This window comes from Myxocyprinus asiaticus, chromosome 4 (genome assembly GCF_019703515.2).
Source record: "Myxocyprinus asiaticus isolate MX2 ecotype Aquarium Trade chromosome 4, UBuf_Myxa_2, whole genome shotgun sequence".
In the NCBI taxonomy this organism is placed as follows: domain Eukaryota; kingdom Metazoa; phylum Chordata; class Actinopteri; order Cypriniformes; family Catostomidae; genus Myxocyprinus; species Myxocyprinus asiaticus.
The window spans coordinates 33,679,270-33,695,072 of record NC_059347.1 but is presented as its reverse complement, the minus strand read 5'-3'; the positions used below and the strand labels follow the sequence as shown (position 1 = coordinate 33,695,072).

General features: G+C 37.0%; 1 protein-coding gene across 1 annotated transcript; it reads left to right on the top strand.

Annotated features, from left to right (window-relative positions):
• Window positions 1–10,487: 10,487 nt before the first annotated feature.
• LOC127439290 (alpha-ketoglutarate-dependent dioxygenase alkB homolog 6-like) lies at window positions 10,488–15,607 on the top strand. Its single transcript, XM_051695531.1, has 6 exons — window positions 10,488–10,746; window positions 10,823–10,891; window positions 12,707–12,768; window positions 14,307–14,481; window positions 14,658–14,756; window positions 14,869–15,607. The coding sequence occupies exons 1-6, from the start codon at window positions 10,681–10,683 to the stop codon at window positions 15,136–15,138; spliced, it is 741 nt and encodes a 246-aa protein (XP_051551491.1). The 5' UTR covers window positions 10,488–10,680; the 3' UTR covers window positions 15,139–15,607.
• Window positions 15,608–15,803: the final 196 nt, after the last annotated feature.

Genomic DNA, 15,803 nt, shown 5'->3' with positions numbered 1-15,803 from the left:
AATGAACAATTAAAAATTAAGATTAATTTATGTACTATATTGTATATTTCTAAGTTAAGATTAATAAATGCTGTAAAACTAATTATTGTTAATTGTTAGTTCATTATACCTTGTGCATTACCAAATGTTAACGTGTGGAACCTTATTGTAAAGAGTGACCAATTAAATTTTTTGTAATGCTATCCTGTTTTTTCTTTGTTTTTTTTTTGTTTTTGTTGCCATAATTCATATTCATCTTTGACATATTTAGACAATGTACTATATGCACTAAAGGTTGCATGACTACTGATTTTTAATAGTCAACTAGTCAAGCCCAGTGTGGAATCCGACAAGTCGTGAAGTCATTCCACCCCCAAACTAACCCCGTCATGTCACTGGACTCCAACTTGAAGCGCTTTTCTAAACTGTCGCCCAGTCATGTTCTTGAAGGAGTGAACAGCAATCAGGTCAGATGTCCCAACACACAAAGTTGTGCTGATAATGTTTAAATTCACAAACTAGCAACAGCGGGTGTATTTTTAAATGATTATGCATAGCACTAGTATTTCTATTATACAGTTGAAGTCAGAAGTTTACATACACCTTAGCCAAATACATTTAAACTCAGTTTTTCACAATTCCTGACATTTAATCATAGAAAACATTCCCTGTCTTAGGTCCTTTAGGATCACTACTTTATTTTAAGAATGTGAAATGTCAGAATAATAGTAGAGAGAATTATTTCTTTCAGCTTTTATTTCTTTCATCACATTCCCAGTGGGTCAGAAGTTTACAGACACTTTATTAGTATTTGGTAGCATTGCCTTTAAATTGTTTAACTTGGGTCAAACATTTTGGGTAGCCTTCTACAAGCTTCTCACGATAAGTTGCTGGAAATTTGGCCCATTCCTCCAGACAGAACTGTAGGTTTGTAGGCCTCCTTGCTCACACGCGCTTTTTCAGTTCTGCCCACAGATTTTCTATCAAATTGAGGTCAGGGCTTTGTGATGGCCACTCCAATACCTTGACTTTGTTGTCCTTAATCCATTTTGCCACAATTTTGGAGGTATGCTTGGGGTCATTGTCAGTTTGGAAAACCCATTTGCGACCGAGCTTTAACTTCCTGGCTGATGTCTTAAGATGTTGCTTCAATATATCCATATAATTTTCCTTCCTCTTGATGCCATCTATTTTATGAAGTGCACCAGTCCCTCCTGCAGCAAAGCACCCCCACAACATGATGCTGCCACCCCTATGCTTCACGATTGGGATGGTGTTCTTCGGCTTACAATCCTCACCCTTTTTCCTCCAAACATAACGATGGTCTTTATGGCCAAACAGTAAAATTTTTGTTTCAACAGACCAGAGGACATTTCTTCAGAAAGTAAGATCTTTGTCCCCATGTGCACTTGCAAACTGTAGTCTGGCTTTTTTTATGGTGGTTTTGGAGCAGTGGCTTCTTCCTTGCTGAGCAGCCTTTCAGGTTGTGTCAATATAGGACTAGTTTTACTGTGGATATAGATACTGATATAGATACTTGTCTACATGTTTCCTCCAGCATCTTCACAAGGTCCTTTGCTGTTGTTCTGGGATTGATTTGCACTTTTTGCACCAAACTACATTTATTTCTAGGAGACAGAATGCGTGTCCTTCCTGAGCGGTATGATGGCTGCGTGGTCCCATGGTGTTTATACTTGCGTACTATTGTTTGTACAGATGAACGTGGTACCTTCAGGCATCTAGAAATTGCTCCCAAGGATGAACCAGACTTGTTGAGGTCCACATTTGTTTTTCTGAGGTCTTGGCTGATTTCTTTTGAATTTCCCATGATGTCTAGCAAAGAGGCACTGAGTTTGAAGGTAGGCCTTAAAATACATCCACAGGTACAGTACAACTCCAATTTGCCTATCAGAAGCCAATTGGCTAATTGCCTAAAGGCTTGACATAATTTTCTGGAATTTTCCAAGCTGCTTAAAGGCACAGTTAACTTAGTGATTTTAAACATCTGACCCACTGGAATTGTGATATAGTCAATTAAAAGTGAAACAATCTGTCTGTAAACAATTGTTGGAAAAAATTACTCGTGTCATGCACAAAGCAGATGTCCTAAACGACTTGCCAAAACTATAGTTTGCTAATATGAAATCTGTGGAGTGGTTAAAAAATTTGTTTTAATGACTTCAACCTAAGTGTATATAATCTTCTGACTGTAGGTGCACCCATTCACGCAATTCCAAACATTTCAAACTGCTTCAATTAATTATCCAAATCTAAAAACGCGATACATTATTACAGAAGTATAGGAGGTGACAGCGTTTCAACAGATTTGTAATGTGGGAGATTGAAAACTGTTAAAAAGAGTTTGACACTGGAGTGCACTATCATTGTTCCATCAAAATAAAAGCTTTAGGTGAAGTAAATATGACAGAAATATATTACTACTGTATTAAATAAATCCTCAAAATAATAATAATTTAGTATCATATTATAATAATAAACTTGACTGGACAATAATTAATAATATTCATCTGGGTCCCAAAATTTAAGTGAGTAAAGTTGTAGTTTTTGCACATCATATTCATTTACAAAAATGTTTTGTAAAAATATAGATAGATAAATATTGCTTTTTAATTACTGTATTGGAGCATATAAATTATATTTATTTGATTTTTAATTACATACCATTCTTCTTTGTGTTCATTCAGATGAAAAACTGTGGAAAACATGTATTCATTACCTTTAACTAGATTTTTATTTCTTTAAACATTTTGACTGTACTTGAAACAGTAATTATTTTAAAATTATGATTTAAACTCACTTTATGTAATTTTCCCTGGTTGTATGCAGAAAGGGGGCCCTGGCTGGACGGTTGCTTGGGGCCTCGGAAAACGGAACCTGCCCCGGCTTGTTGATATATTGCATTGTTGAGCAGAGTGACAGAGTAAATGAACACCATTTCTTAAGTGTATTCTGCATGTGCGTTATTTAATGGGAGTCTGACAGATCATCACAGCCTACATTTGAGCCACTGCGCCTTTTCAGTGCAGAGCCACCAGGCTCCACACCCGTGGTATTTCCTACAGACGTTTTATAAATCACATGGTGAGCGAATAGTCGACTTCAGGCTGACAGTCTCGACTACGTTAGCTGTACACATACACCTGACCACCTAAACCTCACATAACACGGTGCCTGTGACAGTAGAGCCAAAAGAATCTGATCTCGAAACTCTCTTCCATCATACACATACACACACAAACACACACACACAAAGGCAGAAAGAGAGAGAGAGAGAGAGAAAGGTGTTTGTGTAGTAATGCTGTGTGGAAGTGGTATGGTGCAGTGCTGCAGTTTGATGGCGTGGTTGAAGTGTCGTTATGATGAAAGGCGAGATCAGAATGAATCAAAACGCCTGCCCGTGATACTGTTAAGTAGCTTAAAGCCAAAAAGCCCATGTGTATTTTTTAGATGCATAAGCAATAACAAATATATTAAAAACATTAATGTAATGAATTGAAAATTTGCACAAATGATTGCTTATAAAATAATTGCATGACTCTTTAAACTGAGTTTCATGAATTAAGGTAAAAAGGTAATAGGAGAGACTAGGTACATGTTTTACTTGTTAATGAATTCAATTTAATTTCATACTGCTGAGCTGAAGCTACCTGGTTGCCTTGGCTACCTCTTGGAGCCATACCTCAATTGTCCTGTTTCTTGCTCTAACAAAACCCTCTTCAACAACACACATACATACACAAACCTGCTAAATGCCAAACTGACTATTTTTTTCTTGTACACAGATGCTAACTTTGCATAGTAAAGCAGCAGCAAGATATTAAAGATAATAATAATAATATATTTTGCTGTCATAGATATGAGAATAAATAATATCCAAGGAAAGGCAAAATTGATTGGCTGTTTTTTCTAGAACACTGTATACATAAAATCATAATGATAGTAAAAGAAACAGGTAAAATGTCCCTCTACATTTGTTTTCTGTGTTGGGGTCACCTCATTTGTTTCATTGCACAACAAACAAAAAGAGATGTTACATCATAAATGGCATAATCCTCAAAAACTGACATGTGAGGACATAAGAACATAATCTAAACATAATATTATATATTATCATTTTATTTTATGATATCATAATATCATTTTATTATTTCTTTATTATTTGAGCTTAACCAAAACATTCACGGTATATAATAATTAGGTAAGAAGCAATTAAGGTGATCGCCTCAGTGGTTGCCATAGCAATGAGACCACTTTATATCGCAGTTGTGTATGGATGCTCGTCCATGCTATGTTTCCTTGATTATGCCTGTAAGCAAAAGAAGGTTTCCAAGAATGCCATTTTTGGCTTCAATGCTATGAAGAACATTGTGTCAGAGTGACTTCTATACAGACATGAGGGAAATTTGATGCTATCCAGATTAACACTAACCTCAGATACTTTTATTGAGTATACTGTAAGTATAGCTAAACACTAAACAAAAACTATACAGTATATAATACAGTACACTGCGCAAAAGATTGGTCAGTTAACCTAAATAATGTCTAACTTAATCAATATCTAAATTAACTGATTTTATTCAACTAAATTAACCAAACTACAACAGGTTACACCAACAAATTATTTTAAGGGTTAGATCAAGTAAAAATAAATCCCTAAGGTAACAATTGCATGTTACAATTTTTACAGTGCATTCTGTATTACAATAACACACAAATCCTGATATAATAGCACGATGGCTTACTATAAACTACAACTATAGCACTACCAATATCTAGCATAGTTTGTGGATGATCTGTGTCCTGCCTGTAGCAATACCATCACGAAATATTCTTCTAGATTCAGTTGTTATGCTTTTCTTTTATACTCTGGCTGCAAAATAGAGAGAGGGAAAGAGACTACAACTGTTTTATTAATTTATTTTTTAACATTAGTCAAATAGGTGTCATCCAGTGGGAGTAAATGCATTAATTGAATATTGTTGAACAACTAAAATGAATCTAGTTGGCCCAATGGGACTAACTCTGTGGGTCGTAAAATCAATTGTTTTCTGTTAGTGTTTAGTAGTAGCAGTAGCACATTTCATTATAACAGACCCAAGGGCTCATTTTCACCACACAAATCTCATGACAACCTATTAAGCCAGTATATGATGAAGAATAAAAGAACAGAGAGGGTTCTTTTATCATGAAGAAATTTAATTGAGGCTCCCAGTGTTGCCCAGTCCTTTAGAACCTCAGTTTTATTAATGCTTTTCCATTTGTTCGGCTCTATAAACATACACATTTCACAGCAGCAACTCTGTTTGTGAAGAACTGCACTGCACAAATCAAGCTGTGTCTAGTTGCAGAACTGTCCATGATGCAGACAAAGTGAATGTAAGAGGTTGGTAACCTAACGCAAACTCAGATAAGCCAAAGCTTTATCTTACCATGTCTTGTTAATACAGTGCACAGTGTGAACTTAACAGGTCCCACAGGGGACAAGTGCATCTTTTTTCTGCACACAACACCTCATTAGAAGCATGTCTCACTCACCCAGTAAATCAGGCATCTGGTATCTGTGACAGAAAAGGACTTTGTGTGTGTAATGTTTCTTGACATGATTTTTTAAACTTGTTGATATTTCAACACCTGTCTTAATGGAAGAGGGTTAATTGGTTAGGTGTCATGGTGTTTTTTAAAGAATGAGATTCTGTACACTCTGCATATCTGTGTAAAGATTAGGGCTGTCAAACCATTACAATTTTTAATTGTATGACATGATATGCAGATTATTTAATCAAGTTAATCACATACATCAATATTTGCCATGAAAGGCCCTTAAATAAAACTAACTCAATATCTAATGAATAAATAATTATAAAATATATTTAAATAATTATAAATACAATAAATATAATAAATATGAATATAATATAATATTCAGATAAATAAAATACATACAAATGTTTAGGCATTTCCATAACATAAACCAATCTTTGGCCTTCAGTCAACGGCAATCTATTATCAAATTGAATTTGATAATTAAACCTCCAAAATAGTGGGTCAAGATTACGATCAAATCTCATATTTTAAATCACAAGTAAAATCGGACAACTATGTGCCTGTTTATATGCACACCAATACACTGATTACTCCCAAAAATCTTTTTATTAAAATTATCTAACAAAGCATGAAAATTGCATTGACATTTGAAATAATCAAGTTATTCTCTGCTTTTGATGTCAAACCACAAAGAGGCATGCGCACAACACCTGCGTACATTGGATAAGCTGGTAATGCCGGTAAAGGTGTTTACGTGTAATGCGAAATCGGGGTAATGGGCAAAAAATGTCCGGTGTCGATCAGTTTATTCTTAAGCCGTTTAGGATCATACACTGACAAAGGAAAGCCGTTTAATGCGCTTACATTACCACACAGGTTGTCTACTTATTAAGCAAAATTAGTGTAAGAATGTGCATGTCAATTATATCATAAATTGTGCTATAGCTCAGATGAAGCGGGAAAAATGCTATTTTCCCGGCTGGTCCTGCTAATGAGTATGTGCGTTCTCAAGTTAACTGACAGGTGATGTCGGTATCTAAAATGTGATTGGCTGTTTTACCTGAAGGTGGGACATCTGATTCTATATACAGAGGTGGGTAGAACTGTACTCAAGTAAAAGTACAATTACTTTAAAAAAAAAAGAATTACTCAAGTAGAAGTAAAAGTACTAACATAAATAATTACTTGAGTAAGAGTAAGAAAGTATCCAATTAAAAGAGTACTCATGTAGTAACTCGTTACTTTCACAAATGACATAATAGATGTTAACTCCCCTATATTCCATTACATAATACACATTTAACATGTATTACAGAATTATTATTATTATTAATGGAAATTCTGTCATCATTCACCATCATGTTGTTCCAAACCTGTATGACTTTCTTCCATGCAACACAATAAGGAGATTTTAGACAGAATGTTTGCCTGAGTCACCATATACTTTCAGTGAATGTTTTTTTTCCTCCATATTTTGAAAGTGAATGGTGAGCGAGACTGTCAGTCCCTAACAATCTGTCTAACATCTTTTGTGTTCCACATAATACAAAGTGTTACACGGGTTTGAAGCAACATGAGGGTAGGGAAATGATGAAAAAAAATTAAATTATGGCTGAGCTATCACTTTAAAGGGATAGTTTACCCAAAAATGAAAATTCTTTCATCATTTACTCACCCTCATGCCATCCCAGATAAAAGTAGTTAAATCCATATCTTCAGAAGTGATATGATAGGTGTGGGTGAGAAACAGATCAATATTTGTCATTTTTTGCTAAACATTCTTGTGCCTGCCCAGCAGGGGGCGATATGCAGAGAAGAATGTGAATCACCAAAAACACAAGAAGAATGTGAAAGTGATCTGTTTCTCTGTTTCTCATCCACACATTCTCATATCACATTGCTTCTGAAGATATTGATTTAACCACTGGAGTCTTATGGATTACTTTTATGTTGACTTATGTGATTTTGTTTAGCTTTAAAATGTTGCCACCCATTCACTTGCATTGTATGGACCTACAGAGCTGAGAAATTCTTCTAAAAATCTTCATTTGAGTACAGCAGATGAAAGAAAGTCATACACATCTGGGATGGCATGAGGGTGAGTAAATAATGAGAATTTTAATTTCTGGGTGAACTATACCTTTAAGGGCTCTTGTCAGACCTGGAAGAATTTGTCAATAAGAAAAGAGGTTTGGAAACATTTCTAGTAATTATTACGATGAAAACATGAAAATGTCCCACAAGGACATTATATATAATGCTGAAATATAAACCAAAGCAAGATCGTGCTTTATTAATGCCTACTTTCAGTATTTCATAGCTTTTAAAATCCCGCATGGATTCTTATTTCAGTGTAGTTACAGTTTTCAGTGTCGAAAGAATTTAGATCATTAGTTCTGTACAGCAGTCCTGCTGCTCTCTAAATGCAGAGTATGCAGCCTAGTGCGTAGGGCACCAACCCCGGTTGTGGGACACTCGCTGTTTCTGAAACCGCCCCCAATCCACTATATATTGCATTATTTCGGGTGTCTGCCATTTTTTTAGGAGGGTCTGAATTCTGAGTGAGCCACTCGTTTCCTACTTTTGTTCACTCATTCTTACCCACAATGCACTCTATTCTTTTTTTCACTGTGCAGCGCGAAGAAAGTGTTTCACTTTGAAGAGTTTGATGCTGCAGCATTGATGACTTGAGTGACAGTCTGTGTCAGCAGCGCGCGCAGCTGTGTGAACTTACGCTTTTGTAAATGTCACATTCAATAATCTCTCAATAAATTACACATGAATTAAAATTAAACCCAGTAATGTTACGACAGGAACGCCAGCCATTGTAAAGAAGTAAAAGTAAAAAAATTTAATTAGAAATTTACTTGAATGACAGTAAAAAGTACCTACTCTAAAAGTTACTCAAGTAAATGTAACGGAGTAAATGTAGCGCGTTACTACCCACCTCTGTCTATATCGAACATATTGGGTGTTCCAATTTCTCCCATTCATTTTAATACAACTGCTCAAGACAATTTAGGGAACCTGAAACAAAGAATCATTATCTGTCCTCTGTCTTCTCTCTCTCTCTCCCTCTCTCTCTCTCCACTCTGGCCTTCAATCTGCATGATTTTTACATTGCGAAAGCTTCGAGATTTACTACTGTCCTACAATTTCTGTGCTTACAGAGACACAAATAGAGGGCCCCACTGCAGAATATTACCAGCGCTTTATACAGATAAGACATGATTATTGGCTGTGGTGCATTAAATCTTTTCTCACGTACCTCAGACCTTACTAAATATGCCACACACTATTCATCATCACATCACACACACACTCTACTACATTCCCCACATTAGGACATCGAGTGGCTCATACGCTGTAACAACAACCCATGAAAGCTTTGTGCAGCATTACAGCATCGCTGAAATTTCTTTAAATCTTAAAGACATCTACATTAAAGCAAGATGGTTGTGTATAATAAAATGGCATTATTTATGCAACATAATTCATGAACTGCATTTAAAGCACAGTTCATAATAATGACAATAAGCTTCTGTAGCCAGGCTATAAACCCCCTTAGAGTGTTCAGACATTATCGGTCAAGCTTCATCTGGACATCTGGCATAATTGTGACTTATTTGAATGAAAGGTAATGCTGTGCCACCTTCAGTGACATTCAAGGTCATCAGAATCGCATGAGAATAAAAATACAATACAGTCCAATGGCAGAACAGTGTCTTGTGTAATCATAGTGGAAGGACATACTTAAGTAACCGGTGATTTTATTGTAGCAGTGTTTGCTGCTGTCTCCTATGGAGGTGTCTGTTTTTCAAAGATAGTTGTAGGGGAGGATCTCATCATTAAATCATGTTGTCAAGGCGACAAGTTTGTGTGGAGCATGGCTTTGGGGACCGTGTGTCAGAACACAGGCATATTCCTGTCACAATTTCATCACGATTTCTGCGTAACCCTGGCAACCAAAACTCTCAAAAAAACACAGCAATACAACCAGGTAAATACATGATGCAAAACTCATTCAAACAGCTTTGTCAAGAGAGATTCATGGTGCAAAAACAATCTTTTACTGTAAGCATTTCTAATACTCACTACTTTGGTTGGTGCTCTGAGCAAAATCCGTAAAGCCAACATAAGTGGTTACATAATTAAACCGTTGTCTGTACTGCAGGACTATGAATAAAGGACATGGAGTACATTTTGGTTAGATATGTTTTGGCACATTTATGACAATACAGTTGTTGGTATTGCTCAGTTTATTTTCTCTTCAGTATGCACATGAAACAGACATAGACACAAACACTGCAGTGGCCAGCATCAACATTTACATGCTGGTCTGCTCCTCTCTCTTGCAGTGGTCAAAAGTGATGAAAAGCATATGCAGTCCTGCACTATGCTCCTGGAGTTGATGTTGTTAGCATTATCACACCTGATCAATAACTATTAATGAAGGAAACCATGGCTGATTCAAGATGTGGCTCTTGCTCTGCCGTTACCATGGAAACCAGCACTGCAGCGCTGCAGGCTCAAATTGGGAGTTGGAAGAAAAAGACGGGAAAGAGAGAGAAAAGAGAGATAGAGAAGGAAGGGGGTTGAAAGATAGAGGGGGAGAGAGGCTGTTTTTCACAGTTCTAACCACACAGTGTTTTGGTGACTAAGAAGCAAAACACCTTTGGTTATCTCATTTGGTAAATAAATGTATTTTATCTGATAAATAAATAAATAGTATAATTCATATTTTCTTTGTCTTCAGTTTCTTTGGGGGTTACTTCTACTTCCTGTACTGAAACACAATGCTCTTCTTTCACTTGATTTATGTTAAATGCATAGATTCTATTCATTTCATTGGTCACAGCGCCCTCTGTAATACCACTACCGCTCCAAACCTGCAGATGGCGACGTTGAGTCAGATGTCTCACCAGCACAAAAACAGTAAACGAGGAAAGGCTTGTACACATTCATACACATCGGTGAACTCTTCTGTTCATTCAGCAACTTTTCAGTGATTAAAATGTTAGAATATTGTGAACATTGTAATATCCTATTTGATACGTAAGTGCATTTGAAGGGTTTCTGTGAGGGGACACAGTACAGCGTGGCAGCTGGTTATTTCATTACAAATAAAAAATTAAAATGATGACAACGATGGCAAATCCATGCAATATTTCTGCGGACCTGGAAAAGTACAATGTGAAAGAGGTACATTTTGGCATTTTTCCCATTTTAATGTAGTGTTTGTATATAAAACCAAGACTAATAAGGGGTCTTTCTTCAGGCTCCTTCAGCTGTATATTACATTCCAAATTTCATAACGGAGACTGAGGAGGAGCATCTACTGCAACAGGTAAGACTTAAAGGAATAGATCACCCAAAAAGTAAAATTCTTTTAACAGTTACTCTCCCTCATGCATCCCAGATGTGTGTGACTTTCTTTCTTCTGTGGAACACAAACGAAGATTTTTAGAAGAATATCTAAGCTCTGTTCAGGGACGAACTGGCCATAGGGAGAACCGGGACTTTTCCCAATGTGGAATAATATTAAACAATGCAACAGTCCCCTCTTTACAGCCTGAACATGTTCAGATTGTTGAATCTTTGTGACAACTGCGCTAAAACCATCTAGATGCAGTGCAAAGAATGAAACAGAGCGCAGGTGTCTCGCAGGTGTCTTTTTAACTTGACACAGTGTTTAAACAGTGCCGGTCCTGCGCGAGACGCTTAGGAAACGGCGCAACAGTCAAAGACATTCGACCAGCACGTGTTTGCATAGGAAAACAATGGGAAAACAGAACAGATGCGCTAAAATACATGTTTTGTGTTAACGGCCCCTAACTCGTCCGTTCGCGCGTATGTGAGTGAGACCGCGTGCGCAAAACAAGTTCGGTAGGCTGTTTTTTTTTTTTTTTTTTATTACAAACCCGACCCGAACCTGTTGCAGACCTCTTACTTCAGAAACGATATGATATGTGTGGGTGAGAAACAGATCAATATTTAAAGGAATTTTCCGGGTTCAATACAAGCTAAGCTCTATCGACAGCATTTGTGGCATAATGTTAATTTTGAAAATTAAAATTAATTAAATAAATTTCGACTCGTCCCTTCTTTTCTTTAAAAAAACAAACAAAAAAAAAACAAAACAAAAAAAACAGCACAAATCGAGGTTACAGTGAGGCACTTTCAATGGAAGCCAGTTGGGACAATTTTTTGAGGGTTTAAAGCATATAATTTTATAAAAGCTCTTTCATTAAATCTTCTGTTAAAACTTGTGTATTATTTGAGCTGTACATTTTTTAAATTGTAATTTTTACAGTCATTTTAGGGTTTGTTGACATTACATCGTAATGGTAACGAAGTTGTCAAATTGGCTATAACTACACAGAAAAGGTTAGTAAGCGATTTTCACACTACAATCGTGTTTACATGCATATTGTTTACGTCTCGTGGGTATACTTTTGAAAAATGTCGTATTTTAATGTTAAAAAATTGGCCCCCATTTACTTCCATTGTAAGTGCCTCACTGTAACCTCGATTTTTGCTTTTTTATTTTTTTTTTTTTTTTTTTTAAGAAAGGAAGGACGAGTCAATTTTATTTTTGTGGCAATCAACATTATGCCACAAATGCTGTTGATTGAGCTTAACTTGTATTGAACCCGGAATATTCCTTTAAGTCCCTTTTTACTACAAATATACTTTCACATTCTTCTTTTGTTTTTGGCAAATCGCATTCTTCTTGCATATCGACACCTACTGGGTAGGGAGGAGAATTTATATTGAAAAAGGACATAAATGTTTATCTTTTTCGCACCCACATCTATCATCGGTTCTAAAGACATGGATTTAACCACTAAAGTACTATGGATTACTTTTATGCTGCCTTTATATGCTTTTTGGAGCTTCAAAGTTTCTGTCACCATTCATTTGCATTGTGAGGACCTACAGAGCTGAAATATTCTTCTAAAGATCTTTGTTTGTGTTCAGCAGAAGAAAGAAAGTCACACATCTGGGATGGCATGAGGGTGAATAAATGATGAGAGAATTTTCATTTTCGGGTAAACTATTCCTTTAACATGGATCGGACAGCTCAATCATACCATATTCTACACTAACATATTATCATATCATCAGAAATTTAAACTGTGCCCTGTGTCTCTTTTACAAGGTGTACAGAGCTCCCAAACCCAAGTGGACACAGTTATCAGGGAGGAGGCTACAGAAATGGTTGTCTGCCAAAGGATTTCATTAGTATCATACTTTACAAATTAGTACAAATCACTAAATTAAATATATTACATAAATATAATCTATATACAGTATGTATATATATATATATATATATATATATATATATATATATATATATACACACACACACACACACACCGATCAGCCACAACATTAAAACCACCTGCCTAATATTGTGTAGGTCCCCCTCGTGCTGCCAAAACAGCACCAGCCCGCATCTCAGAATAGCATTCTGAGATTATATTCTTCTCACCACAATTGTAAATTGTACAGAGCAGTTATCGTAGTTACCGTAGACTTCGTCAGTTCGAACCAGTCTGGCCATTCTCTATTGACCTCTCTCATCAACAAGGTTTTTCCGTCCGCAGAACTGCCGCTCACTGGATGTTTTTTATTTTTGGCACCATTCTGAGTAAATTCTACAGACTGTTGTGTGTGAAAATCCCAGGAGATCAGCAGTTACAGAAATACTCAAACCAGCCCATCTGGCACCAACAATCATCTATGTGATTTATCTAATCAGCCAGTCATGGCAGCAGTGCAGTGCATAAAATCATGCAGATATGGATCAGAAGCTTCAGTTAATGTTCATATCAACCATCAGAATGGGGAAAAAATTTGATCTCGGTGATTTGGACCGTGGCATGATTGTTGGTGCCAGATGGGCTGGTTTGAGTATTTCTGTAACTGCTGATGTCCTGGGATATTCATGCACAACAGTCTGTAGTATTTGCTCTGAATGGTGCCAAAAACATCCATTGAGGGGCAGCTGTGTGGACGAAAACGCCTTGTTGATGAGAGAGTTCAACAGAGAATGGCCAGACTGGTTCGAACTAACAAAGTCTACGGTAACTCGGATAACCGCTCTGTACAATTGTGGTGAGAAGAATATAATCTCAGAATGCTATTCTGAGATGCAGGTTGGCGCTGTTTTGGTGGCACGAGGGGGACCTACACAATATTAGACAGGTGGTTTTAATGTTGTGGTTGGTCAGTTTATATATAAGTTAAAAGATTCATCAATATTCTTCAAAATTTTCCGTTATTACTTGTGACCTGTGTAGTTGTAGCTCTTGTAGTAATAGATTGACATCACTACATCTCACTTCCATAAGAGTTCAGTATGGATCCTTTTCACATATCCGGGTTTCAGAACTCAGAAGCAAGCGATTGCAGGGTAAACTTAGATAGCGGTGAATGGGAAACCATGCAACTATTACATTTTCACAACTTTCCAAATGAAGAAAAAAATTAGCGAGCAATGGAATATGATGGTCAGAAGAGAGAAGATGGCAAATTTACTGTCACTCTCTCGGCAGCTGTATTAGAAACCTCATGGCATTTGTGGTAACTCATTTTTTAAAACTAATTCCAGAGTAATATAATACAAAATATAATGCTCTAAAAGTACACAAACATAAAGTTAGCAAGATTTACACTGCTAAATAAGGCAGAAACGCTTCATCACAGTCTGTGAAAAGGGTCCATTGCCTAACTGGAAAGAGTTTGGTATAAAGTTTGATTTCTGTTTTTAATATATCAGGTGGGCTGCCAAATCCCAAAGGAATGCTTGCTGAAAAACTTCCTGAATGGCTGAAGTACACCGAGAAAATATCTGCTCTTGGGGCATTTGCTGGAAAGACAGCTAATCAAGTGCTGGTCAATGAATACAAGCCTGGGGAGGGAATTATGGTAAGGAAAACAGCATTTCCTGTTGATTTACTATAGTTATTGGGTGCATCTTTATTTTCTTCCTTTTTGTCTTCTTGAACCTATCACTTCAATTTCTCTTTCTTGTCTTTCACCTTTCCTAACCCACCCATCCTATTTTCACATCCTTCCCCTCATTCTCTTCCTCTCTTTCTCAGCCTCATGAAGATGGACCACTGTATCACCCCACTGTAACAGCTATCAGTCTGGGCTATCACACACTTCTGGACTTCTACAGGCCTGTTTGTCAGACACAGGTATCAGCAGACAAAGTCAGCCCAGTATTGATGCACACACACAAACAAACAATCTAACTATCAGTCATTTTCTTAAATTTTGTCCCCTCTCCCTCCTCTCTCTCTCCTTCAGCTTGAAATTCCTCAAACAGAAGAGAGCCGCTATATGTTATCGCTGTTGGTACTGCGACAAAGTCTACTAATTCTGCAGGATGACATGTATAAATGCTACCTCCATGGTATCCAAGGAGTTTGTGAGGATACATTGTCAGAGCATGTGGTAAATCTGTCCTCAGCGGGGGGCCAGGTGGGTGACACATTGGCCCGCGGCACCAGAATCTCCCTTACCATCCGCCACATTCTCAAAGTCATCCGAGCCAATCTGTTACTTGGCCAGAAGTGACACACCCAAGGACTTGCCTGAGCTTGTAACTAAATAAACAGGTTACGCCTGTCTAAACCCTCTAAGCAAAGTGTGTAAATGTAACACAAAAAGGCGGCTACACTGTAAGGAAGCCTGTAAGGATGTCATAATTTGGATGCTTTACTGGATGGCGTTTATGCTGCTTGATTGAAATTGAGTGGAGAATCTTGATCATTTGGACATCAGAAAACAGCATCAACCTTAGTGCTGCTAACCCACAAGGGATGTTTGTTCATCTGTTCTCTTTTTGCACAGAACTTTAAAACTGTTTCATTTGGACAGAAAGCAGAGCAATACAAGACTGAGAAACATTTCTTCCCTGAAGTCTCCCTGAAGCTTAAATGTCTTTAAAGGTTGTCTAATCTTGTGCAAACATGTACATTGACCATGTTTCAGTGAAAAGATGAAGCAAAAGGCTGCTTTGGCAACTGAATAAATATACGGCGTATATGTGTGTGTGGCTAGTCCAGTCCTTTGTATACCTTGACATTTGTACAATCCTGTACCAGCCTGAAATGCAAACTAGAATAAGTCACTCAGGTGTTCTAACATCCTCTCATAAAATTCTTGGAAATTTGGGCTGGTGTTTTTCTACGCTGTTTGCGGCTCGCGCTTTTAGAATGCGGATTTATACTGAAGCCTCG